Source organism: Mycteria americana, chromosome 2 (assembly GCF_035582795.1).
Source record: "Mycteria americana isolate JAX WOST 10 ecotype Jacksonville Zoo and Gardens chromosome 2, USCA_MyAme_1.0, whole genome shotgun sequence".
In the NCBI taxonomy this organism is placed as follows: Eukaryota; Metazoa; Chordata; class Aves; order Ciconiiformes; family Ciconiidae; genus Mycteria; species Mycteria americana.
The window spans coordinates 167,987,615-168,015,293 of record NC_134366.1 but is presented as its reverse complement, the minus strand read 5'-3'; the positions used below and the strand labels follow the sequence as shown (position 1 = coordinate 168,015,293).

Here is a 27,679-nt window from a genome sequence, read left to right as displayed (position 1 = left end):
ACATTTAGATCCGATTGCTTTCCAAGTAGTGTTGAAGCAAGTCTTGGCCATAACTTGATAGATTGCTGAGTTTTATTTTTCAGTGCAGGCATTCCACACTGCCACAGCAATGGGTTTTAAATCCATGTTTAAAGTCCAATTCTTAATGCCTAAAAAATCTGATTATCAACTCAAATGCAAAGTGAGATTCATCTAACACGCTCAAGCAGCCAAAATGGGACTTGACATGGCTTGATCACAAATATATTCATACAAAGTACAGAACTGAAATACTTACAGAATATTTGCAAAATATTTACCTCTGTAAAATGAAAACAGAAGCAAATAAAAATCTAATCTTAAAAAGCTTCAGACACATTGCTGTGTTGCTAATTTGGAAAAAGCCTCAAAGTTTGAAGCTGGTAAGAAGAGGACAACAGGAAGAGGCAGAGAGCAGCAACTTCACTAGACAGTAACTGAGACTTAACAGTTATATTCTAACCTATGTTTGACTGAACATTGGCTAAGGAATTGACACTTAAAAAGTAGTGAAATGGTAGCATACTGTTACTAATTTCCTGCTTATTGAAAATTATGGAAAAGCTTAAAATCTCCAGCTAGTAGTTAAATACAATTTCCATTTCTTATCTTAATGGAATAAGTTGTCAACTTAAATACATGAAAATATTTTTATCTATTGCACAGTTTTGTTCGATGAGTAGAGAAAAATTCTCATATAATTAAGAGAATGATGTCCCTGAAACTATCTGCAAGTGCTTCAATAAATCTAGCAGCCATCTAGTATGACTTCCCTTATCTACATATTATAAAAATAACCCTGGACATGCTTCATATGTCATACTAGGCTTTCTCCTGACCTGAGCTGTTGATGACAAAAATGGGAGGCATGTTAGCCTTCAGAGAAAGTTTCACACCAAACAGAGCAGTAAGGTTAAAACAGTGATTATAAAGCTGGCTGGCCATAGAGGCCTGAATTTTTGCTGTCGTTTAAGCTGATGCTACAGCTATTAAGACGACAATGTTCACAGAAAATGATAAGGAACTGTCATTTAGTAGCTTCAAACCTTCATCATGGTACTAACAATATGGTGAGGTCACAGGAGGAATGGGTCCTGGGGTTGAGAGATACACATAAGTGAGACTAGCAGCAGTGGAGTGGGAAAACTAGTTATATTGAACTGGAAAAACATGCAGATATTGCTGCTAGTCCAATATGTTGTGTGACTTCAGCAGAGAAGGCCACATCAAGCATCCAGAGTCAGAGTTACATGTTACAGAAAGCTGACAGGCAACAGAGGTAGTCTGCCTCTGTGTAGAGCTTTCTGTAACAGGTAAGCTCTGGACAATTTCCCTACGGAGTCCAAGCACAGGACAGCAATGATCACCTAGTTTTGTTGATCTTGAGGCTGTGTTAAAATGCACCTAAAATCAAGTGAATTATTTTGACTGCAGTATGATTTTCCATGTGAGATACTGCCTCCAGAATTAACCCTTCCAATTTTTCAGAATAAGGTAGGTATTCCACTTCCCATTTTGATATTATCTTTTAAAAAAGAACTTCTTAAACAACGAAGAAGGAGAGAGATTAGGATAGGCAGGAGGCAGAACTGAGTAAGTTCCTCATAGGTGTTAGATTCATTGGTCTCAAGGACTACAGAAAAAAGTTAAAGCAAGTGAAGGGAAATGGATGCTGTTTGTGACTCATGATGGCTGCATTTTCTGTCACAGGGTATACTTGATAGTACACCACAGAGGAAAAGGGCAAGGACCTGATGCACTGAAAGCCCTGCATCATCTCAGATATTTACAGAGTTACAGAAGGCAAGTGGTTGAAGGCTTCCATCCAGAATATAGTCTGCTTCTGTCTGAACTTGCATAGTTTCAAGTTATTTTAGTGAGTACAAAGCAAAGGCTTGTAAGCCTAAAGGAATGAAAACCTTCATGAATCCTTGCAGACATTCCAATACTCAATGGAAAAGTTTAAGGGCTGCTCTCTAACCTCTCTGGATATCCCAGTCTGAGGCTCTGAAACTACCTGCTGCTTAAAATAACTTCTTATGATACCCACAATCTCACTGATGTTCTCATTCTACAGACACTTCAAACTGTGACACCTTACCCTGCTCAGATATTCAGGTTAGCAAACCAGCACTTAATACTAGATACAGCTACACAGCAATTGGTAAGGAAAGGACAGAAATACTAGTAATGACTGCTGCCATGTTACCTTAACCTGTAAGAGATACAGTTAAGGCACTGTGATAATGTACTACAAATGGGCAGGTAAAATACCATGCATTAAATTTAACATTTAACATAAATACACTAGCAGTTCATGTCCTAGCAAAACTTTATTCTAATGAATCTCCATTTTAACAAAGGAGACGCAGAAAAGATGGTCATTTTAAAATGGACCAGATAGCATTGCTATATCAATTACAGCTTTAAATAAATTTATCCTAGTTAAGATACCTTGTTTGGAAGATAAGCAATCCAGTTCTAGAGAACATTCTTTTTAGAAGTTTAGCACAGCGCTATTTTTCTTTAAAGTGCTATTTTCTAATTATTCTCTCTCAGAAGCAAAGCATCCATCAGGATACTGATTCAAACAGCTGTTATTTCCATGCCACTTCTATATACACATGCTACAAACAGCAGATATATATAAATATGAAGTTACTCAGAGAGGTTTATTTTCTACCACATCACCATGTGTTCTGCGGTGTATGCCCTGGAAACAGGCTGTTTAATGAGGACCAATTCCTTTGAAAGCATTGTGAAATAACCATTTATTTGTAGTACCCACCTTGACTAGTCAAGTCAGGTATAGCCGGGGACATTTAGATAGTGTTCAAGTACTGGTTTTCATAACATTAACAAACTACATTAGTTTTTTCTGAATTGTTCAGGTGTGTGTATAACGTTTGTATTAATGACATTAAACTTCCTTCTGCATAAAGCTATAAATGTTATATAAAAAATTAGGTTTCTGATCAAAAGGACAATGGTCAAGATTTGATTTAGAGGGTTTTGAGGGGGTGAAAGAAGGTGGTAGGCGGAAACAAGGTTGCGAGAAAAGCAAAGAATATCTGAATAGCAAAACCATTTTCTGGAACTCAGGAACTCCTTTTTCGCTAGTCTGAATAACAGAGACAAAGTCCAGACAGATTTGGCTTCAAAGAGTGGACGCTAAAAGCTTTAAGACATAAAACATTAAAAGCATCGTCCTTGAAAATGTTATTTTTCTGTAAGACCAAATCCATTTTTATGACAATAGTTTTGATTTAATAAGCTTTTTTCTTTATGTCACTGCTCTGTAAGTTCAGTTTAAATTAAATTTACCCTAACAATTCATAACTGCCTATAATTTTCAGTCATGGACAATATAAAATATTTTGATATGTTTTTTTAATTTTTAATACAATAAAATCAAGATAGGTATGTATGGCTTATTGGGATACACCGTAGGTTGTTAAAATTTTAGGATCATTTCTGAAGCTTTAAGAAAAAAAATTTAATTGTCTAATCGTTGAACAGTTATATGACCACAAAGATAGGTTTAGGAAGAAGAGTAGAATATTAGTCTTAGTTTTAGTTGAGAATTAAAAAAATCTACTGACAATGTGATTTTTCAGATTTTTGTAAAGCAGAAACCTAATACAATACATTTAAGAGGTACATAACTATTTTGCCAAATGCACTGTAAACATCTTTATGGAAGTACATATAACCTGAAGTTTTATTAACATGAAAAAATTCAAGTCTAAAAAGGTGACAAAAGATGACCACATTTGCCATAGATTCTGGGTGCAAGACTTAATTAGGTACTAATTAAAGATACTCTACTGAGTGAATCTCAGTAGAGGTTAGGATGATCCTAAAAGTGATAGTTAGGATCATCCCTCCAAAACTATACGCTTTATGCACAGTATGTCAACAGCTCGACTTACATATTCACCATATGTCTCCTGTGCTGGAGGTGGTGGAAGGGGCCGGTAGCCTGCAGGTGGAGGTACTCCTCTTGCTCTGGGTGCTAGAAGTCCACGGCTACGACTGACTGGTCCTCGACTGGGAGGCACTCCTCTGGGTGCTGGTGCCCCTCTTGGTACTCCCGCTGGTGGTGGAGGCACTCCTCCACGGCCCCTGTGAATATATGGATCCCTTACTGTTAAATACTACACCCTTGGCCTCCCTTTCAACAGCTCCCTCCCCAACATTATGATAATTTTGCTTTGCTACAGCCAGAAAGAAAGTCTAAAAGGTTTACAGTTTGTCATTTTTCTGTATGCTTTAATCCAATTACACACATTATGCAATAAATGCAGAAAGATACAAACTAGACATGTGATTCAGTGATGACCTTCCACTAGCTTGAGCCATTCTTGCATATACATAGACACCCAAACCAATTTGCTGGAATCAGTCAACTTCACTAGAATTTGACTTAGAGTATGTGAAATCACAATCATAGAATAACAGGTTAATTTGAAGCTGTCAGGCTATATCGTACTCAAACCCTGCACAGAGGAATTAGTTGCAACTCCCTTCTGATCCTGTGTAAGCTTCTAAACGCAATCCAAAGATCACACTGCATGTAAGAGATTGAGTGGGTCAGAAAAATTACATTTTCTTCTGGTTCTAAAGAAGAGATTTCCAGCTGTTGCAGGAAACATTCAGACACGTAATAAATGTGCAGGGTGACTATAGGATATAACCTGATGTTCTATATGTATTTAAGAACAAGAAATAACAGTATATTTGGTTTTAAAGTTCTGAAAGAATGATAAGCATTAACTTGCATTCCATTACTTTGGACACTTAACATATTGATGAAAAATCTGAGACCTAAACCAGAACAATTTTCAAAAATATTTGATCCATTTAGAGGTGGCATTCCCCCCCGCCTCCCTATAGTAAAGGGAGAGACTTAGAGGTACAACCTGTGAGAAATTTGCATCATTTATCCTCTTTTAAACAGGATGTCTAAAACATTGCTGATAGACATCTCCTTTTTAAAGGAGATCTTTTCACCCCATGGACTATAATTGAGTTTAAATGACTGCTCTGTAGGCATATAAACTTGTTCTGAGGAAGTCACACCCTTATTGTATACTGTAACAGATACATAGAAGAAAACAAACAAGCACAAGCTCTACACTACCTTTCTGCCTATCAAGCCATCTAAGTAATCTCAAGAGTAGCAATTAAGTGAAAATACTCTGTCCTGATTTCAGTAGAAATTTCCAATTTAAACAATATTATAAATTAAGATCCAGATTCGGCCTTAAGATTTCCTATCCCATTTCAAATAAGTCATATAATTTCTCATTGGTAAACTTATCAGAAAAACTATAATAATTTTACCACAAATACTTAGTATTTGAAAAACTGCATCACTAAATGAAGAATGCAAAAATGTAAATACTTGATATAATCTGGATAGATTTTACTAATTCTAATTACTGATCAAAACACAGTCACAAAGTATTTTAAACAAGCCTAGAGAGTAAGTGATTTAAAACTGTGCTTATTACTTGGTTTTGGCTAATCTGTAGAATGCCTCCTCAGGACAGGGTACCAGCTGCTTATTTGACTTCATTGTAGTGGGGGCAGGGGTGAGCAGTGAAGTTCCCAGACACAGCCTGCTGAAGTAATATAAAGAAATAGCAAATGTGACACTTTCCAAGTGAAGCCAAAGAAAGGGAAATGAACCTATTGGCATAGACAATAGTCAATACCAAGTAAAAAAAAGTCAGTAAAAAGACTCAAGAATCACTAGCCATAATCTTCATGGCATCCTTCACACAGGGTGCAAGTGAAAGCAGCAGGAAGGTGGGACATGCTGAAAAACATGGAAAAACATTTGAGGGAGGGGAAAAAAAGTACAGTTTTTAGAGCCAGCATAGATTTATTCTTGAAGAGTAATTAGAACACCAGATCCACATGATGAGAAGGTCTTTTCTGCATTGTAAAAACAATTAACAGGATTGGAGTGGTGATGGGTGGGAATTCATATTCCTCCTATATTAGGAGACCATTTACATGCTTTAAGAGTTACTGTAGGAGAAATAAACAATCTGAGATGTATAGTTCTGTATTACACCACTCAGATGGTTACTGCACCAGGTTGGAGGAGACTAGAAAGTTGCAGAGATAGGAAACCCAGTAACAGGAGAGTTCAATTACCACCATGCAGATTTGAGTCATACCAAATTTTTAGAAACTGTAAATTGTTATTTCATTAAGAACTTATCAGGGAACCAAAGAAGTTTGACTGACATGAACAATGAACAGAAACTGAGTCAAAATATTGAGGAACCACTTGAATAGGAACCTTCGCATACCTTTGCAAAAACAATAGACCAGTTCTGGTACTGCTTAATTTGAGAAAGGGCAGCTATATAAATTATGTTTAAAAAGATTTAAAAGAGTAAAATGTATAGACACAATATGGGAAGACATTTAGAGAAATCCCATGGGAAGTCAGAGTAAATATACAATTGTCAAAAAAGAAAAAGCTTGAGAAAGGGCAAAAGGAGCTCAGTAAGGCTAGAACAGCAGGGTAAGGAGAGGTATTAAAAGAGGTATCACTTGAAAAGCTGAACTCATCTCTAGCCTCAAAGGAAAAATGCTGATAAAACAAATGTAAAATACTCAGAAAAGCAGGTCAGAGAATTTAAAGAACCTGTAGAAAGCCTAAAAAAAATTTTAAAAGTCCTTCAAACATTCTGGAATCAGGAAACCTGCCAGAGTGAGGCCAAATCACCCATGAAGAACAGTAAGATATGTATATATACATTAATTTTTTTGCTACACATTCAAGAAAGTCTGGACAAGGTTCTCATGGTAGAGCCTTTCCTTATGGGAAATGCATTGCATGGTGCCACCAACTGTCTTAGAGACAAATTACAGAACAAAAGGAGAAAATAAAATTGCACTGTCTTTCTATAAACTACAACAGTTCAGATGCCTAGCCCTTTAATCTGTAGCTGAATCCCAACCTGAACGTTAAGGAAAGGAAAATAGCAAAAAAATTCAAAGCAGCAAACTATAAGAGGGGACACTTGGGAGTTCATACACACACATAAATTTGCATATCCTAACATTATACAAAGTAATAGGTTCTGTGCTTTCCCTACCCTTAGAACATCTATAAATAAAAGATTGGCCCAGTGGTCAGGATGGTAAAAAACAAAAAGGAACACAGAAAACTTTGTTACCCAACTGTGTATATTCACAGTCCTGCTTCCTCATTTGGAAAGAACATAAAAGAACTGGAAGTACATGTCAAAGATGACCAACAGTATAGAACAGCTTACATATAAGGAACAATTAATTAGATTAAGGCACTTTATGCTACAAATGACAACTGAGGCTTATATGATAGAATCCAACAGAAACAGCAAAGGAATAGAGAAGGCTGAGGGGTGACCTCATCGCAGTCTACAACCTCAAGGGGGGGCAGGGGAAGGGGAAGTGCTGATCCCCTCTCTGGTGACCAGCAACAGGACATGAGGAAATGGAGTGAAGCTGCGCCAGGGCAAGTTCAGGTTGGACATCAGGAAAAGGTTCTTCACCGAGAAGGTGGTCGCTCATTGGAACAGGCTCCCCAGGGAAGTGGTCACAGCACCAAGCCTGTCAGAGTTCAAGGAGCATCTGGATAACGCTCTTAGTCATGTAGTTTAGTTTAAGGTAGTCCTGCAAGGAGCAGGGAGTTGGACTACAATGAGCCTTATGGGTCCCTTCCAACTTGAGATATTCTAAGGTTCATAAGGAATTATTCAGCAGTCATTTCCAATATAAGAATCAGGGGATATCAACATGTAGGGATAGAATATTAAACCCTATTGCCTTAAGGCTTGAGCCACTATGACTGCTTTATGAAATGTGATCACTGAATGACAGAATGGTCAAGGTTTGAAGGGACTGCTGGAGGTCAGCTGATCCAACCCCCCTGCTCCAGCAGGGCCACCTAGAACTAGTTGCCCAGGACCATGTCCAGGTGGTTTTTGAATGTCTCCAAGGATGGAGACTCCATAACCTCTTGGGCAACACGTGCCAGTGTCCCATCACTGGGCACCACTGAAAAGAGTCTTCTCTTCTCTAGACTGAACAGTCCCAGCTCTCAGGCTTTCCTCACAGGAGAGATGCTCCATACCCTTCATCATCTTTGTGGCCCTTCGCTGAACTCTGCAGTATATATGCCCATGTCCATCTCGTACTGGGGAGCCCAGAAATTGATACAGCACTCCAGGTGTGGTCTCACCAGCAACAAGTAGAGGGGAAGGATCACCTCCCTCAGCCTGCAAGCAACACTAATGCAGCCCAGGATACCATTGGCCCTCTTTGCAGCAAGTGGACATTGCTGGCTCATATTCAACTTGGTGTCCACCCAAGTCCTTTTCTGCCAAGCTGTTTTCCAGCTGGGTGGCCTCGAGAATACATTGGTGCACAGGGTTGTTCTTCCCCAGATGCAGGACTTCACACTTCCCCTTGTTGAGCTTCATGGGGTTCCTGTCAGGCCATTTCTCCAGCCTGTCAAGGTCTCTCTGGATGGCAGCACAATGCTCTGGCACATTATCCACTACTCTCCAGTTCAGTGTCACCTGCAGACTCGCTGAGGGTACACTCTGCCCCATCATCGAGATCATTAATGAAGTTAAACAGGACTGGACCCAGTATTGACACTCCTGGGGTACACTGCTTGTTTCTGGCCTCCACCTGGACTTTGTACCACTGATCACCACCCCCTGGGCTTAGCCATTCAGCCACATTTCAATCCAACTCTCTCCTAATCCAGCTCATACATCAACAGTTTCTCTATGAGGATCTTATGGGAGACAGCCTTCCTGAAGTCACAGCAGACAATATCCACTGCTCTCCTCTTCCCTACCAGGCCAGTCACTTCATCATAGAATGCTATCATGTTGATCAAGCTTGACTTCCCTTTTGTGAATCCATGTTTACTACTCCTGATGACCTTGTCCTTTATGCGCCTGGAAATAGTTTCCAGGATTAGTTGCTCCATGACCTCCCCAGGGATCAAGGTAAGGCTGACCAGCCTATAGTTCACCAGGTCCTCCTTGCCATTTTTGAAAGTAGGAATGACATTTACTTTCCTCCAGTCCTCAGGCACCTCTCCTAATCTTCACGATTGTTCAAAGATTGAGAGTGGCTTCACAATGACATCTGTCAGCTCCCTCAGCACTTCTGGGTGCATCCCCATCAGAGCCCATGGACTTCTCTATGTCCAGTTTGCTTAGCTATTCTCTAACCTGATCCTCTTCCACCAAGGGTATGCTTTCCCCCTCATCTTTGGGTCCTTGGATTTCAGAAGGCCCCTCTTACTAGTAAAGACTGAGCCCAAAAAGTCATTAGGTACCTTAGCCTTTTCCATGCCCTGTTATCAGGGCCCCTGCTCCATTCAGCAGTAGGTCCACATTTTCCCCAGTCTTTCTATTGCTACTGAAGTATTCATAAAAGCACTTCTTGTTGACTTCGACATCCCTCACCACATTGTTGATGATTCCTGTAAGTCATCTCTACTCATGTCTATGCAGCAGACATGTCTATCCATTAGTGGCAGAACTGATGGCCCTAGGGCAGTTTAGTCCCCACACATCTTAAAATTCTCATCTTCCATCTATGCTTTAGCTAATGCTTCAGCTCTCAATTCTGATCCATCTTGCCTACTCTCATTTTCCATTTCACTCCTTTATAATTTACACATTTCTCCAGGTGTTTAAGGTTGAAGTGGTTTTATTTTACTTTAAGTAAAAGCTTCACTCACACATACTTGAATATAACCCACTACTACCATTAAGTTTAGTGAATGTGCAATAGTCTTCTCTTCCCTTTATACCCTGGACATTCAGTGGAGTGCAAATATACACAGCATCTTAAAAAGCTCTCCCAGTGTGTATCTAAGAACTTTTCATCTAGATTTCCTACAGTTTCTCCACATATTCCATGTTGTATTTACCATTTCTGAGTCAATGACATTTTCCTTTTGGAATCTTGTTCTTTCACTTTCCTGGGCTTTCCCTCTTCTAATCAAGTACTTTTGAGGGGTATCCATCTGCTTCTCAACTCTCTGAAGAAACTGCACAGAAGGGTCCTTTCTCTACTCTTTTTCTACAATTGTCTCACCTATAAATTCAAAAACCTTGGTGCATCTGCTAACATTTACATTCATTCTCCTTATTTCACCCAAATCAAGATATCTCAGCTCTGTTCTATCACATTCACAGAGATATCTTACCATCAAATCAAATTCCTCACAGCTCCTATTTCCTCCAAGTCTTTCACTCGAGGACCATTCTTTGACCAAGGACATCATTCTGCAGGCTAGATTTCAGCCACCATCACCAACTCTCCTTGTCCTTGCACACAGCCTACAGACTATCTTTTTTCTTTATAAAAATACCTAAAATAGTCTTTCTTTTCAAATTGCATGAAAAATTATTTGGCATGGAGATTTCAGGTGACATCAAAACTTTAAAACAATGAAGGGCTCCTCTCCCAAAATCATATATTCTTTCATGCTAATTGAAGGTTTAGAAAAGTAGATTTTGAAACTTTCCAGAGCATCAGTGATTAGATACCAAATTCCCATTTAATTGAAATTAGGGCACATTTTTTCAAATAGCTATGAAACAGTCTTGATCCACAACTTTGGTTCAAGTACATAATTCACTACAATTTCACAAAAAGCAGCACAATTACTGGAAATAACTTTTCCTTTTGATAAAGAAAACTGCTATATTTACCCTCAATCAGAATGCTTCTGAATCTGAAATTTGATCAGTCTCCCAATACATTTCCTTGCCTGTGAGCCTTCTTAGTCCTTCCACTATTTCTTTGTTAGAGAAGAAAAAGATCTTTGTTTCCACTTCTATAGGCCACAAAGCATTGTCCCCAAACCTTGGAAGTTATGTTATCAAAACTCATTTGTCAGCCTTGACTGCCTGCTTATATTCTGAAATACAAGAAGGGTCTTTTTGCCTTTATTTTCCCTCCTGACTACCATGCTGTCATCTCATTCCCTTTCAGAAGTCTTCTGAATGTTCTCTTTACCCCAGTGCCCCTAAGAAGATCTTTTACAGTATTGAGACTGCCAATATATCCAGGCTAACGGTGTACATAAATGGGCACTGAACCCCCCACATACCTGTCTTCAAAGTTTTTGTATACTTTGATTGTGTAACTACTTTGAAACAAAGTTAATGTGCCTTATTTTCAGGCCATCTGAAATAAAAAATGTCCTTGCCTGTGATCCCTAAGATTTATGATACTGTAAATATGAGTACTGAAGCATCACAGGAGGCACTAGTATTTGGTTTTCTTTTTGCTACTTTTGTAAGAAAACCTCTGCTCTTCTGAATCTTACATCAGTATGCTATCCAGAATCTCAGATTTCCTTGGATGAGGGAAACCCTGCTCCTTAAGTACCTATTAACTGTATTTTATACTAAACAGACTGTGGAAATTAAATAGACAGTACTTAAACATACTCAGTAAATCCGATCTTCTAGCCAGGTGCTATTATCACCTCCAGACATACTTTAAAAACAAAGTCATCATCTATGTACTTGAGACCATTGAGTCCTACTCTCAAAGAAACATTTTACTGCCCTAAAACAGATTACTACAACTATGTGAGAAAATTTGAAATGCTTCTCCATTTCATCTTGATTATCAGTTTGGTTTTGATTTTCCTGAATTTATTAATCTGGCAGTGATGAATGCAGTGAATGAAGTTAACCCCTCCCCATTAAATGCACAGGTAATTTAGGTGGTTAAATTAATAATTTTACTCCCATAGGTATGTAATTAACTTCTAGGCTCTGCAATGAAAAAAGGTCTTTTTCAATCTGGGTACCATGGACTAGAGATTAAATAAAGCAAATCCCAGTAACTCATTTAATAGCTTTTGTTTTCACTACACACTGAACAGTGTACCAGAATAGTGGGGGGAAATAATCTAATTTAACTCATGTCACAGCATCCTTTGAAGATAATGTAATGAAAACTATTTTTGTTGGAAACAATCTTCCCCCGTAACAGTTTCATTATTTATACTTGCAATGTAGTACGAGAGGAAAAAATTAAGAATAAAGAGTGAAGCACTTAATTTCTATAAGGTTAAATACATTAGAGAATGGGAGAACAGGCCTTTCACAAAAGTGTTAGAATGTGCTAGTTAGATTTGTAAAAGCAGTACAGTAATTACAGAAGATAATATTGATGTATAAAAAAACCTGAAAAGTGTACCTTACAGTGTAGAGTTAAAATATTACTTAAGCACTGCATTTTCTAATTGATTAATCACTCACTTTTCGAATAAAGAGTTTGATGTGTGGAAAAACACTCCAAAGAAAATCTAGTACCACTCAGAACCACATTATACTATGTTGGACTCAGAACATTTGTTCACAGGTACTAATCTAATCCTCAATTGCCATTAAAATAGTATTTTACCAATTCATACAACTTAAATACATCCATAGAAAACTACTTAAACACTTCCTCTTTGGCCTTTATTAGCAATAATTTGACATATCTACTTTATAGTAGTCCCATAGTGTTTCTAGGATTTGTTTCCAGCAAACTAAACTACTGCCCTTGATCATAGCAGACAGTGTCTAGCTGATACTCCCTTCCAGTTTCCCTAAGCAACAGGTCTACTTTCTTTCTTTTCATTTATCACTTTCTTCTCTCTAGTATTATACTGTTTTTTATTTTAAGTTTCTCCTTTCACTGGATGACTGAGTTAGTAAAATTACTCTAATTATGAAATCACAACTAGAATCAGTTCACAGCTTTCCTTCACTTTGTTTCAGTGAAAGAACAAAAACTAAATCAGTTTATGTGATATGAAGCTCCTTTTCAATATCTCCCCTCCAGAAGGGGAAGTAAACATTGGAATAGCTTTAAAATAAAAATACTTGTGAAATTTAGGACAAGTTCCCTAACACTGTATTATTCAGTGAGGAAACACTTGGAATTCTTTATTTTAGCATTCATAGTTCCATACATCTGCAGGGATTTAAACTGTTCAATAAATGGATCTAACATTTTGTTACCAGATGATGATATGTTATCTTCCTTTGAGCACAGCCAACCACAGACAATGGTCCTCAAACAGTAAATATTTTTGTTCAGGTTTTATATTAGATATCTGAAAAATAACAGTCCTGTTATTTTAAAATGTCAGCACCAAAATATTCAAACACAGATATCCTGATACCACTCACAGAGCCTTTTCAGTTCCTGCCTTTTCATCTTTTTTCTTAATGACAGTCACCACTGAAGTTAACACTCTTATGCAAGTTTTATCTCATATTTTTATTTGAAAACAGTAATATGTATGTTCATGTTTCAATGGGAGATTTATCACAAGACTAAAGAAACAGAACACCCTGCACATACCTGCCTTTTTCCTGGATCCTGAGCTAACTACAGAATCTTTTGCAGTACACTACCTACATATTCTCAACAAAAAGTTATTCTTCAAAAAAGAAACCAGTTGATTCCAGACATATGACTTAAGTTTGATCTGGTGACTAACAAAGAACAATTGGAAGTTGTTAACACCTTACAGCAGTGATCTGCAGCACCTCATTACTTCTGATATATAAGACAGCAAATGCTAATCTACAACTTCTGTAACTGTTTTATTTGTCCCCAGATAGAGTGACAGTCATTCAACCATTAGGATCCCAGCCATGCATACACTGAAATAAACCTGCTATCTCATGCAAGTATAAACCAGAATTTTTCTATTTCTTTAATTAGACTATTCCTACATGTTGGCTTTATACAAAATTACTTTTTCCTCCCCTCATCTTAGTGAAAGCAAAACATCTGCTTTCAAATACAATTCCTTTCAATCTAGGCAGTGAACCCAACCAGCTGTCCTTTATTGTGGTCTTTCAGTACTTAAGGGGGACCACATGTAAGAAAGATGGAGAGACTTTTTACTAGGGCCTGTAGCCACAGGACAAGGGGCAATGGTTTTAAACTGAAAGAGGGTAGATTTAGATTGTACATAAGGAGAAATGTTTTTTTTTTTTTACAGTGAGGGTGGTGAGACACTGGAACAGGTTGCCCAGAGAAGCTGTGGATGCCCTTTCATTGGAAGCGTTCAAGGTCAGGCTGGATGGGACTTTGAGCAACCTGATCTAGGGGATTATGTCCAGATGATCATTAAAGATCCCTTCCAACCCAAACCATTCTATGAGTCTAACCATGATTTCTAGCTATAGGTGACATTGGTTCCCCCCCACCCCAAGGTAGCAAGGAAGATTTATCCATATTCTTTCTTACTATTATCATCCTCTAGAATTTCACTTTTCCACTATATCTTAGTTTGAGTCAGAATTGAGTGATCCTTAAATCTTTTTTATTTATTCTTAAAATAGGAATGTGAAGCTTTAGAGAGGAAATGCTACTTTATTTGCAAAATGTCCTTAGAGGTGTGCATTAACATGTATGTTAACAAATGTTCATATGCAGTCCTTAGTTAATCAGAAGTCTCAATTCACATTTCAGTAGTATTATCATTTATATTGCACTGGTTCAGGATGGGAATTCAAAGGCATTAAAGAAACGCTGATTCCAAAAGAGGTACATCTTCTAGCTACTCACTGTAACAGCATCACATTAAACATCATGGATTCTCTAAGCTTGCTAGCACAATAAATTAAAAAGTAACTGGTATGATCCTTCATTTTATATAGTTGCCTCCAAAAAAACATTTAAGAACAATGTCAGTTTACAATAAAAACAAAGGAATGAAAACCAGACTTTCACCAGGGAAAGATTCTCACATCCCTTCTCTTGTTGCACAGAAGAGGCAAGTATTACCTTAAAAAGGTTAAATGCTCTGCATAAACATCAGAGAAAATAGAAGTGTTGTAATTACATCTGAAGGTCATCTTTAACAGTATTAGGATGAAGGAAAACACTAAAAGTGGGGGCAAGAGGGCAGAAGGAAGCAGCTATACGCTCAAGATCAATGATGATACAAAAAGCATATTCCTAAACGTAAAGCAAGACACACACAACCCTTCTACAGCAGATTCCATCCACTCACCCCCAAAATCTTACTTGGCTCTAGAGTCAAAAAATTCAGTCAAGAAAATCCGGAACAACCCAGAAATAGCAGAATAAAAAAAATTACCAATCCACAACCATTAGGGAATTACTTACCATATACAGGAATACATGCGCACAAGCTAAATTTTGTGTGCAAGCACAACAAATGTATTGTTTTCTACAAAGTAAAATTTTGGTATGGAGCTAAATATACACATGTCTTCTTAAAAGAAGGCACTTGATAAGGTGCATTATCTCCAGTTTCAACATGTCTGATAAGGAGGAAAAAAGGCATAAATTAGTACTTTGGGTTTTTTAAGTGAAAGTATTCAGGAATAATAAAGGCTTAAAAAAAATCGTGAACTTAAACAGTCAGTTACTGCATCCTCACAGGATGTTTCATGTATCAAGGCTGATATCTTAAAAATATTCTCCAGACTATAAAGAGAGCTTAGGATCGAGGTTTTAGACTTCATTTTACAAGTCTTCAAGCTTTGCTTCAACCTCTCCTGGACCTCAGGGATGCCTGCTATTAAAACTCTTTTATTTAACACTAAGACAAAGCCTTTAACAAAGCCTTCCATCAAAAGTGTTACTCACTGAAATCAATTTGTGCTAAGAAAGAATCAGAGCATTGCAACTGAGTTTGAGATCTTTAACTCAATGGCTGTAGTATCTCAGTAGCAATGGCATTAAATTTCAGTCAAGGAATCTTTTATGCTAACAGAGTGCTTCAATTTGAGGGGAAGAAGTCTTGGAGTTTAAGACAAGCCTTAAAGTAAGGACAAGTCAAACAATCCAACAACCTTTCAGTTTTCTTTAGAACATATACAAAAAAGGAGACTACAAATACAATTTTTAGCTGGCATCTCCAAATCAAAGGCTAACAGCATTTAAGTTTACCCTGAAGACACTTCAATAGTTGTAGGCCAATAGGATGAACTACAAAGGATTTTGTGAGCTACCAAACAGCATGTATGTCTTGTACAAAATGCAGGTCTGAAAGAGTAATCTACTGGAATTCAGAGGATGGAACATGTGATGTTAGAAATTCAGGACTATGAAAAGTTAATTACGTGTGCATGCGCTAGATACCAGTAGTGGAAGTTAGGAATCAAACTTCAGTAGTAAGATCATACCAAACAATAACTAACTTTTGTATCACAAACTCTAGCTTAAGGACGTATGAAAAATTAAGAAAACATGAAATAGAACTGTGAGCGTCTCTACTGAGCATCTGTAGGATAGCTGTTACAGGCATCTACGGGAAAGAATTAGCAAAAAAACAATCTCCAAAATCAGACGAGATCTCTAATTTGCAAGCACTTTTGTATGGCTGATTGCAGTGCTAAAGGAGTGAACCTTGGTATATAATTACCACTACTCTGAACAACATTAAAATCAAGAAAAGCAGCAGAATAGATATATTACACAATATAAGAAAAAAATTGTTGGTTTAGAGAAAATAATTATATTACAGGACACAATCAACAGTAAGTGTAAATTCTCTAAATCAAGATTAATTCTGCATTGCATTTGCAATCATTATTACAGGATACATGTAACTGTAAACAGATCTGTATAAATGGAATCAGTCCTCCGTGCTTTTTCTTCTAACATGCTTAATCTGAGTTAAAACACTTCAGAATATTATTTTAAAATTATTTTTAAAAGCCGAAATGTAAGTTTCAAGCTTGCATTAATAAGCACATAGCCACAACTGAAGGAAAATAGTTCACCGTAGAAAACAGTTACACTTAGGTGCTGCAGCCACAATCTCTCTACTGTAACAAACAGTTATGCACTTTAGTTTTCACACTTCAGGACTCAAAGGAGTTGAAGCTGTCATCTCAGTACTGCAAGGAAGATAGCGGCTGCTAGAGTAAAAATAAAACATTTCCTGTGTCAAAGAAAAATAAAGCAAAAGCAGTAGACTTGCCTATTCCTGAATCAAACAAAAGCCACTTTATGAAATAAGTGCCACTCAGATGAGACTAAATCCAAATTCTACCTCCAAAGCACTTCTATAACATTTTATCATGACTACAAAAACTTAGTAATACTGTGAAAAAGGAATATGCATATTCCATAAGTTAGAGAAATCGCTCTGAAATTCATGTCAGTCAAGGCAAGATAGATTTACCAGTTTTTCAAAGCCATGAGCTCCACAGGGCCAAGACACAGACCCTACATGCACCTAAGGAGCAAGTGAAAGTTAGAAGTCAAGCAGGTGCTCGCACAGTAAGATTGAACATCTTGTATGATGCACATTGTTTCTTAATATATGTATCATTCAAGTTTCATAAGACAAATTTCAGCACCATTGTTAATTCATTCTAAACTAATTAGACTATCTTCAATGAATCAGGATTGTTTCCCTTATCTTTTACTCATATTTGGGAGTCCTTCATGAATTTTACTGTTGTACTCTGGGGGGGTGCATTTGAAGGGAGAAGCTTAACATATGTACATTCAAATGAAATTCCACTGCAGCTGAGATACTTACCTGGCCAAAGCAGGAACTGGTACTCCTCTTGCTCGAATAGATGGTTTTCCACGAACTACTGGAACTTCTGCATTTTCTGAACCACCATTTAAATATGTTAATTCTTGAAGCTGTGCCTGTCTGATTTCATCGTTGTAGTCCTAAAACAGGGGGGCAGAGTGAGAAAAAAACCAAACTGTTCAACCACCAAGCTAGCATCAGCAAACACTGATCCTGAAAGTTTCCTCTTAAGAAGTTGAACATCCCACTGAAAAAGTTTAATATGCAGAATAATACTACAGGCATATTATTCAGTCAAAAATTTCTAAAAGAGTTCTACATATTAATTACAATTTTTCCTCAGGAATGGCTTTCTTTCCTATTGCATATTACCTCCATATAGCATTACCACTTAAAATGCCACTGTTAAAATACTGTAGATGGAAAGAAATAACAACAACACAAAATCAAGGTCCCATATTCTGAGTTGAGATCTGGTTTATAGTTCCAGCTGTAGAATGATAGTGTATTAAAATCAGGAAAAATCCTATTGCCTGGTGTTGCAAAGCAGTAAAGAATAAACACACTGTTGAGAACAGCTCCTCATGAAGAAGGAATAGATTATAGACAACACTTTTAAAATCAGGAGTTAAAGAAAGAATAAAAGGGAAAATTCATTCAATACACACATGCACTATTATCTAATAAAAAGACCTCCAAAAATTACAATTCTAGAATATGCAACAGTAAACAAACTGAAGACACATGGCTTGTTTCTTATTGTGCACAAATCCTCTCTCTCTATCAAAAAGAAAGCTGAAGTTATTTACATGGAATTAATATGGTACTTCTAAAATACACAAGAGTTTTCAGGGACCTTGAGCCAACCTGCAAAACTAGCACATCACACAGGAATAAAATAGATATAGCAGTGAACTCTTGAGCTATACATATTTTGCTATCATTTTTCCTCTATTTAAAGGGAGCCAAAGAGTGCATCTGTAAAGGTGAATCAGAAAAATAAATATTTTACACAACATACATACAAACCAAGTATCAAAATATTAATAGGTCCTCTAATGAGAATGAAGTGATATTTCTGATATAAAAGCTCTTATCTTCTACAAATCCTCCCATTTCAAAGAAGGAAGGTTTGTTTAAATGCTGCCCATTCTACAATTCAATTACAAAACAAAGGACCTGCATCTCTTATGGGAAATCTGAGTTTTACATTTATGCACTAGGCAGGTACCAAAAGACTGTCAGGTAGCCTTGCATCAGACAACTCTGAAACATAACTCTGCAATGAAAAGAGGTTAAAATTCCTATGAATTTGAAGACCTCCATTATCCTTGAAACATTCTGCTTCCCCTAGGCTTCCACGAACAGAAATAAGGAAATTTTCTTTTACATGCCATTTCTGAAGATAGTGTTTAAGAAAAGTGGCACTATAAAGGCATTTTGTCCAAACTGTCTTGAATAGGCTCTGAAATTTAACTCACAACTGCCCATCTGAGATCATCCTCTACTTAGCAGCAGCAATCAACCAGCAAACAAGATACAAAAAGTCTGGAAGACTGAATCAATTGTTTCATACTGTGTAATTGAAGCTTTTGAGGAACAGATTTCGTTATAAAACAGCTTGGACCCAACACACAGCCAAACCATCATAGGGAATAGAATAGAAACAGGCAATTGCATACTATTCTGGCCAACTAGTGTACAGAAACGTACTTCAATGTTTGTGCTTTGTTGCTGGACCAGAACTGGCTACAAATGCAAAATTCTATGCAAAGTATGTATGGAACAAAGAACTTCAGTCTTGAAACAAAATGCTAATGAATTGTTAAAACTGTTCCACAAACACCATACTTAGGTCTCAAAGTTCTGACATAGCATATATCAGAGATGCCATTTATAACTTCTCCACAAGACATCCTCCTCAGAATTGGGCTCCTAGAAAGATACCTTTGATCATCATTTGATATTAGTATCATTTAATTTCTTAGAGACATGCTTAGGTTGCCACTGTACATGTTGGGTCCTTTTTCTTCCTAATGATTTCTCATTTTCCTGCAGCATACTACTAGACATACCAGCAGCCTTACTCACAGACAAGGACTCCACTGCACAAAGGCACAGAACAGAAAATATAGTCCTTATCACATATGCCAGAGGCAGCAGGAGGATACAGAGTGAAGGGGCAGTACAGGGAAGCCATGATAAGCAGCGGTGTTAATCCATTAGACTCTGAAATGGATTCTTCAATTAACAGTAACAGATGGTCAATTTACAAATACCCACTGCTGGAAAACAGCACACTTCAAGTCAAATTGAGGAGACAACAATCTCTTTCTCACCTAGAACACAAGATAGACATGGAAACCCTTTAGACTGCACTCCTCCCTTGTACAGTTTAGGCAGAGGCAACACTCGAATTTCAGTCAAATGCAGATTAATTTCAAGTGAACAGATATACTCTTTTTATGAATATTGCCCATCCTGACTTTGACTACAGTCTTCTCTGAAGGTGGATGGTGTTTTCTTCTGTAGGAATGACTACATCATCAAGATACATGCAAGACATTTTCTTCCTACACGTAATTACTTACATGACCCAAATAAGCAACATTCTTTTAGATGTGATCTGTGATTTTCACCCAGCCCTGGTCAACACACTGGCAGCAGCTCTCCTTGGGATTATCTGTAACTTAAGACCTTATTCCAATTTATCATTCAAACTATTCATAAAAACATTTTTTATTTATTGTTAGGGCAGATCCCTGCAAAACCCTATGCAGTTTTGCAAAACACCCAAGCAGATCTCTATCCTGGCAGCAAGCAATAGTTACCAGGTTTCCAGCCACCTTTATACACACACCTTACAGTTATTTGCCGGCTTGCTTAAAGAAAAGTGTGTGAGTTTCCAAACCCCACCAGCTCTTCCAAGTGCCATTAAATGCTATTTCATCACCACACCTTACAAACCGACCCTGCAGGAGGCAAGGCAGACTACAGGGAAAACTTGTAAATTCTGCTCACATTGTAAAATGACTGCTACAGATTGTTCTCTCAAAGATATTTCTATACTTTGCTTTAAAGACAAGGAAAACAAGTAACTTGGATAACCAACAGCAAAGCATAATTAATGCTGTAGCTATCAAGAGAAGAATAACTGCCACTACACAAAAATTAAGCAAGATAGACTAAGAAAAGTCCTATTGGCCAAAACTGCAGTAATCATGGTATAATACAGGAACTGGGGGGAGGTGAGGGTGGAAGTGCCTGGCTTTTTGTCCTAACTGACAGGAGTAATTCTGGGATAAATATCAAGCACAAAACCCACCAATCTAACAGTTGAACAGACTGCTGACCAGAGGGTCTGGCCAGAACAGAGGGACTGGCTAATTTAAAGGAGTACAAGAGAATATACTTGAAGTCAGAAGCCACAATTCTACCTGCAGAAGACAGGTGACAGTCAAGGCAACATAAGCACAGCCAAAAAAACAACTCAAGTCAGAAGGTTTTATGTCTTGGTTTGAATTATACCAATAGTTTAAAGGAAAGTACACCACTGCAGCTGCTTGAGGCTAAACTTCAATGCAAAAGAGCTTGTTCGTGGATCTAAAGAGATCTGAGAAGAGAGGCTAAGGCATTCTGGCTATAGTCAGCTACTACAAGGATATTCTGTATCCTACTCTAGCACCAGTTGTAATTGTATATTCAGGCCTGATCTGAAAACTGAACAATGACCCTATATTCATAAATTAGGATGAGCATCTAAAATTGTTGGAATGTATAATTAGCTTACATTGTAAGGAGAGCACAGATTAAGATCATAATCATACATACTGATAGCAGGACTACTTACTTGAAATAAAACTGCTAATTTGGTAAGAAAGCCACAACAGACCTTATAGAAAATAAAAATCAAGTTGCATTTGGCAGCAGTTAACCAAATGGTAGTTTTGGAGAGGACAAAGCTGCTCCTTATTGCTTCCTGGAGTTGCTGCTGCAAGGGCAACAGGGGGGCAGAAGAAATTAAGGCATTTAGAACCATTCTGATAAGATTACATTTGAAAAGCCAAAGGGAAATTAAGACAGTGTTGGCTTGATCCCATAGTTCAGAAAAGATTATGTAGCATCAGTTCAGCTCAGTACAATAAAGATACAATGATCAAAATCTGATACGGAAAAGTGTACAACCAATGAATGGAATTGCTCATTATCAGTCTGTAATCCTACTGGCTTAACAGCAGTAGAGTAATGACTAGGTTTTGATAAGCTTACTTCATTTATTATGACATTATGTGAATCAAGCTCAGTGAAGAAAAATAAGATCTGATGAAGGGGCAGGGGAATCATATATCCTTACTTCCAGTGCACACAAAAAGCACTCAATTTGAGCATATTTTCATCTAAAAAGAAAACAGCTGTTTGCTCACTAGAATAGCCAAGAATTTCAGTCACCCTTATCTCTTCACACAATCAAATCATGAATCATGTAAATACAGTAACCTTCAACATTATGACAGCCCAGCATTCCTACGAATATTTTGAGTATCCCCTACCTAATCAGTTAGGATGTTTGAACAGTAGTATGTTTGTTTACCTCTTCATATACATCAAGACAAAAGCCATTTGGAACCTGCAGACAGAATTATGATGTGGTGCTTGCTTCTTTATAATAGAACATAACACTCAGGGCATTTTGGGGGGGGTTTAACTGTCTTAAGCTGCATCCCCATTAGTGTGTTATTTCACATCAGGATGCCTCCTGATGATCGTTTCTTACCACACTTTGATTCATGTCAAGGAGTAGTATTGGGGCATATGAACTAGCTTTCATTCAGACAAAAACAAGCCAGAAGAAACACTCAAGGACCACACAATCAACTCAAGTCACTTGGGGACTTAGTTTCATGGATCTAGAGTAGAGTTAGCACAAACTAAAATCCCCAAAATGCATACAGTAGTATTGTCAGGTCATCAGCACCAGCTGCTTCACCCTGAGGTACAGCTGGCAGTTCTACTCCCAACAGGCTGTAGTGGCCATACAACAGGCATCCCCAACTGGTCCTGAATCCAGCTACGCTGACTATACTCAAACATTTATGTGCTGCTGTCACTCCGATACCTTAGTGAAGTTTCCTTAGCTAGGTCTCACACATTTCCAAGATCTGACACCAATCAAGAATAACACTTGGATAACGTTTTCAGCAGTAAAAATAAACAGAAATCGATGCACCTTGAGGATGCTTTGCTTTCTATATTCAGTCATTTGACAACCCATAAAAATAGAAGAACGTTCACTGAAGAGCTAATACAGTTAGGAACTGCACACAGTAAGACCACCTCAAATGCCCCAGCTTCTTAGAGAGCTTGGACTGTTCCAAGCAGTTTAATATTGCAAAACAATCGAGGGTGATCTTTACATGAGAAGCAAATAAAGGAATCTTCTGTAAAAAGACATTGGAAACCCTGCAACATCAGCGTCTATACACATCCCAAACCTGGAGGACAAACTTATAATACTGGAAGTCACATCTCATCTTATATATCCATACATCACAAGTTGAAGAATACACCAGAAGACAAGTATAACCCATGTATCACTAGCTTTGCGAGAAAAAGCACTACAAGATAAAATTGTATTGATTCTCATCACTGAACACTAAACCAGGATTATGGGTGGGAACAATACTAAAACTTCAAATTTATTCTTAGTAAAACAGAACCTTATGTTGATGCTTCAGGTGTACCAAGAACATGGAAAAGCCCTACCTTAAAGTTATTTTTCCATATTTTACAGATTTTTACAGTTATTTGTAAACTTAAATACTTTGCACATGGCCAGTTAAGCAAGAATAAGTTGCTTTTTTACTATAGGTCATATCATGAGGTGAGAGTGTATGTGGACAGTTATGCATTCACCCAATAACTGCCTGTTATCAGAATGAAAAGTATTTGTAAATATCGCTTTTCACAGGTGAAGGAAATTAAGCAACATGACCTGACCAATACCATACAGTAAGTTAGCTTGAGGAAATTTCTCACTCAAGACTACCAGAATTCTTACAAAAAAATTAAAATACTAACAGGGATGAGGAACTTCTTGATTTCTTCCAATGCATGTCCCATTCTGGCATATGCTTCTGCAGGTGGAGCAAATACTTCAATTAAAACATGCAGGTCATCATTTAGGTGGAAGTACTTTGCCTCTCCACTTTTTCTCAACTCTTCCTCCTAGGAGATAAGAAAGAAGTTGGGGTTTTTTCCACCTTCTTATTTTAAACATATTATAATGCAAGTGTTAAAGTTGTTTCAGAGGCATTTGTGCATACTGTTTACTCATGTTCAAATGTCAACAACTAAAAAAGTAGAAAATTACACACTTTTCTGACACACTTCAAACAAAGCATGTTGCTAAAATATCATAATAACAGTTTGTCTATCAACACTAAGTGACTAGTAACACACAAAATAAGACCCATGAGCTTCTGCTCACATACAGAAACTGTAGCACAAGGGAGAATGTTCCCAGAAGTTTTCCCAGGTGCACCAGTTTCACATAGAAGACACTGAGAAACATAAGTGAACTTGAAGCCTTTTTTCTCAAAAGTAAAGTCTTTAGAAACAGGTTTGATCTAATATTCCACAAGAACAAGTTTTCTTTTACCAATATTATTTCAATCTGTTCTTAGTATCATTGCACAGCTCAGATACTTCTTTTCTGTTCTCACTGAGATTTCTACCCCATGAGTACATCCTTCACAGAACTGTGCTACTTGGACATGAAACTAACAGTTCAGCATGAGACAAGGGAGGAGGACGTTAGAGGAAAAAAAAAAAGAGTTCACCAACTATTTAAGAACTGAGTTTATTTTTTATTCTACTTCACACAACCCACTTCAACATGACTGAAAAACTATGATTTCAACGTAGTGGAACAGAGCTCAGTTCTCTTGAATACTTGCAATCACATGCAAAATGTTCACAGACCTAAAGGACATTTGCTAGTCTCAGATAGGCTCTCTGCTCCCCCCCCCCCATGTGTGTTCGTGACTGGTCCATTCCAAGAGATTAAGCCACCATTGAAAATAGTTTCATTATTACCAGATAGCAGAACTGCTAAGAATTTGGTATAACGTTATCTAAAAAACCCAAAGCCCTAAAAACTCTATTGTATTTAGCAAGCACCAGGTAAGTACTTCATCCCTTAGATGACTAAAATTATATAGTTTCAATGATAGTTGAAACCTCCCCACTCACACCTCCCTTAATTATGGGTTGAGGTTTATAAATGACAATCCATTACTGCTTCTCATAAATAACATTCTTGTCAGACTTCATTCAACTAGGGGAATGTTTAAAAAAACCAACAGAATCTAGTTAACTGTTAGAGCATCCACAGCAAGAATATTAAGAGGCCAGAGACAGCAGGATTAGACTTTGTCAGCAAAACCATTATCTTGTTGATACAAATTTCTAAGATCTGTTATAAGTAAACCAATATAAACATTACAGCTCAAATATTTAGTTTTAATAGGAACTCACTTAAGTACTTAAGCACAGTTATTCAAGACACACGAACCATCATCTAGCACTGGAAGCTAGATGTTTTCATCAGTGGAGTTCCCCATATACTTTGTTTTTTAGTATATACGTGCTATCAAGCATCCCCTGTCCCCTTTTTTGAAGGGAAAAAAAATCACTTTGCAGTTAGATGTGCAGAGAATTGAGAATTAAGAAAATTCATTTCTGTGGTTATCAGTCAGCTTGCCTGGTAATAGCAACAAGCAAAAGAAACATCACAATTTCATGTGCAGTGTCTGGTGAAAAAGGATCCCAATCAGCAATTTTAACAAAACATCCAAGATATTTCAATGCAGATTGTTCTAAAATCATTCCCATAAGCAAGCTTTTACTTTATCCTTTCTTGTTTCACTTGCAAAGTTCACTGATTTTTTTTTTTCCCCATTCTGTATCATGACTTGGCAACACACTACTCTCCACAGCTCTTAATGGCACACAAATGCTAAAGAGCTCATCCGCTGTGGCGTACATCTCCCAATCTTGGGCACACATTAAGAATTTCAGGTTTTATTCTCCATGATGACAAACACAAAAGCCACAGCTTGCTCCCATTCCAATATCTTTCACTGACAGTATTTTTAGCTCCCACAAAACCCTCTGCCTTCCATTACTTGACAGTACATACATCGGATAGGCTTGCCCAGTCCATGTGGATGCTGCGTGGCCGGCCAAAACAGAGAACTTTATTTCTCCTTGACTGCAATGGAGATTTGAGAAATGCTGAAAGGATGAAAGTAAAGCAGATATGGAAAAAGGGACCTAAAAGACAGCAAGGTGATCACTTCCTTTAGTTTTTTTAAAAACCTGCTTTAAGTCTCCCTCTTCTCACACAAAATCTATCACACCAAATGGTTCATGGCTTGGACAACCTGATGTAACTTATGTTTTCAGTACAGACACATCCCTGCAGTACTGCACTCTGGGAGCCTTATGACAAAGCTCACTATTTGCTTTGTACCTTGTGCTCTTATATTTCATCCCTTCATGGTCCAGAACAAAGCAGAGTACTAGCACAGCTTATGATGCATAGCAGCACAAGGCACCTGGCAATACACCTCCTAAAGACAGTTAATATACTTTGCCCTGTATTCTGTTGTACCTATGGACCGTGTTTCTTTTCATCCTATTTGTCAAGCTATCAAGAACCAGATACCAGCCCTAGAACACTACTGCTTTAAATCAGTAGTTGAGCAGCAGTATTTATCAAAATAAATGCTCATAGTACTGTCCATTTTCATCTCTACTACACCACCTTTGATTTAGGTTATAAGGGTTTTTTTGGGGTACTACCCAATATCTCTTTTTAACATTACCTTAAAGGAAATTTGTCTTCTGTCAGATTTTAAAGACCATTCAGAATACTGAAGTTGAAAGGCCTGTACCAGTCTCAAGCTATTGATAATAAAAGAATAACCAATTGGGGTGGAAGGCTTTATTTAACTATTATTTCTGCAGATTTGCAATACAAAAGCCATCTTGTCATGCAATAAAGAAATTCCAAAATGGGTCCTTTTACTTTTTCACTCTCCCATAGACACATGAAAGCCTGAATAGTCTAGCAGAAGGTATCTCTGCACTCAGCAATGACTCATGAAAAGCCAGTGATGAAGTGACAGCACAGCTTGAAAGAACATGCAAATGGAAGAGGAGAATTACTGAATTTAGATACTACACATGACAAGTAGATGCATGAAATGGTTCTCCAGATGTTGACAAAAGAAATGGAAACAGAAACACTAGACTGATTCTAGAACTCAAGTTTTTAATCAGTAAGGAACAAAGATACAGTGAAAACACTTTCCTGAACATGCTCTTTTTAAACCCAGGTCTCTTATTATTTAAATGAATTTAAAGTGAGACAGAATCCTGTGTTTCCTGTTTTATACAGTTACCTTCTGCAAGTTTTCTAGGGAAAGGTATTCTTTGCTATGTCTTGTCAACCTTTCATATTGGTCAGCTTTCTTCCACAAGTCTTTGAAATTCTCATAAAGCTAAAAAAAAAAGTATCTAAAAATTTGGCTTAGCCAGAGAAGCCTACAGAGCTTACTGCCACTTTTCTTCAGGAAAGAGGTAACAATCATACATTTAAAACTGGTAATGTAGCAGGTGTACTAACATAAGTGATAATGACATCATTACCAAAGGAAACAAGAGAAGTTCAAATTATTCAAGTGTAAACCTTTAAGACTCTTCTCCAGGATTCTGAGATTGAAGTTCAAATCTGAACTTTTCAGCTTGAGCTTCTACTTTTAATAAAACAAGCTTTTTTATACTGCAGAGCCATTAGAAAAACTCAGGGGCCTTCCTACTCCATGATGCATCATATTTTGATATAGAAACATGTAATCCAGCAGCATAGTGTCAGTTTGACACATTCCACAAGAACTGAGAAAGTTCAGCAAGTGTCATTTAAAACAGTGTTTGAAGCCTTATTTTGTCATCCTGGCTTAGTAGCCAGTTTAGTTTATATTCATTGGGGTTTTTTTCTAGTTGAATTGT

The 27,679-nt window shown here is 37.4% G+C and overlaps 1 protein-coding gene across 5 annotated transcripts in view; it reads right to left on the bottom strand.

Annotated features, from left to right (window-relative positions):
- KHDRBS3 (KH RNA binding domain containing, signal transduction associated 3) overlaps window positions 1–27,679 on the bottom strand; it is a 95,873-nt gene that overhangs the window by 28,647 nt on the left and 39,547 nt on the right. For 2 of the 5 annotated variants that reach the window (XR_012774597.1, XM_075495321.1), the window contains exons 4-7: window positions 23,684–23,830; window positions 17,606–17,745; window positions 5,535–5,645; window positions 3,951–4,143 (exon numbers count right to left, since the gene is read on the bottom strand). Coding sequence is in view for 4 of the 5 variants with exons in the window: in XM_075495321.1 (XP_075351436.1) it covers window positions 3,951–4,143; window positions 5,535–5,645; window positions 17,606–17,745; window positions 23,684–23,830 (591 nt within the window). In the remaining variant the exon portion in view is untranslated. The remainder of the gene's footprint in view (window positions 1–3,950; window positions 4,144–5,534; window positions 5,646–17,605; window positions 17,746–23,683; window positions 23,831–27,679) is intronic. The other 3 variants (XM_075495322.1, XM_075495323.1, XM_075495324.1) reach the window with 3 other exon arrangements.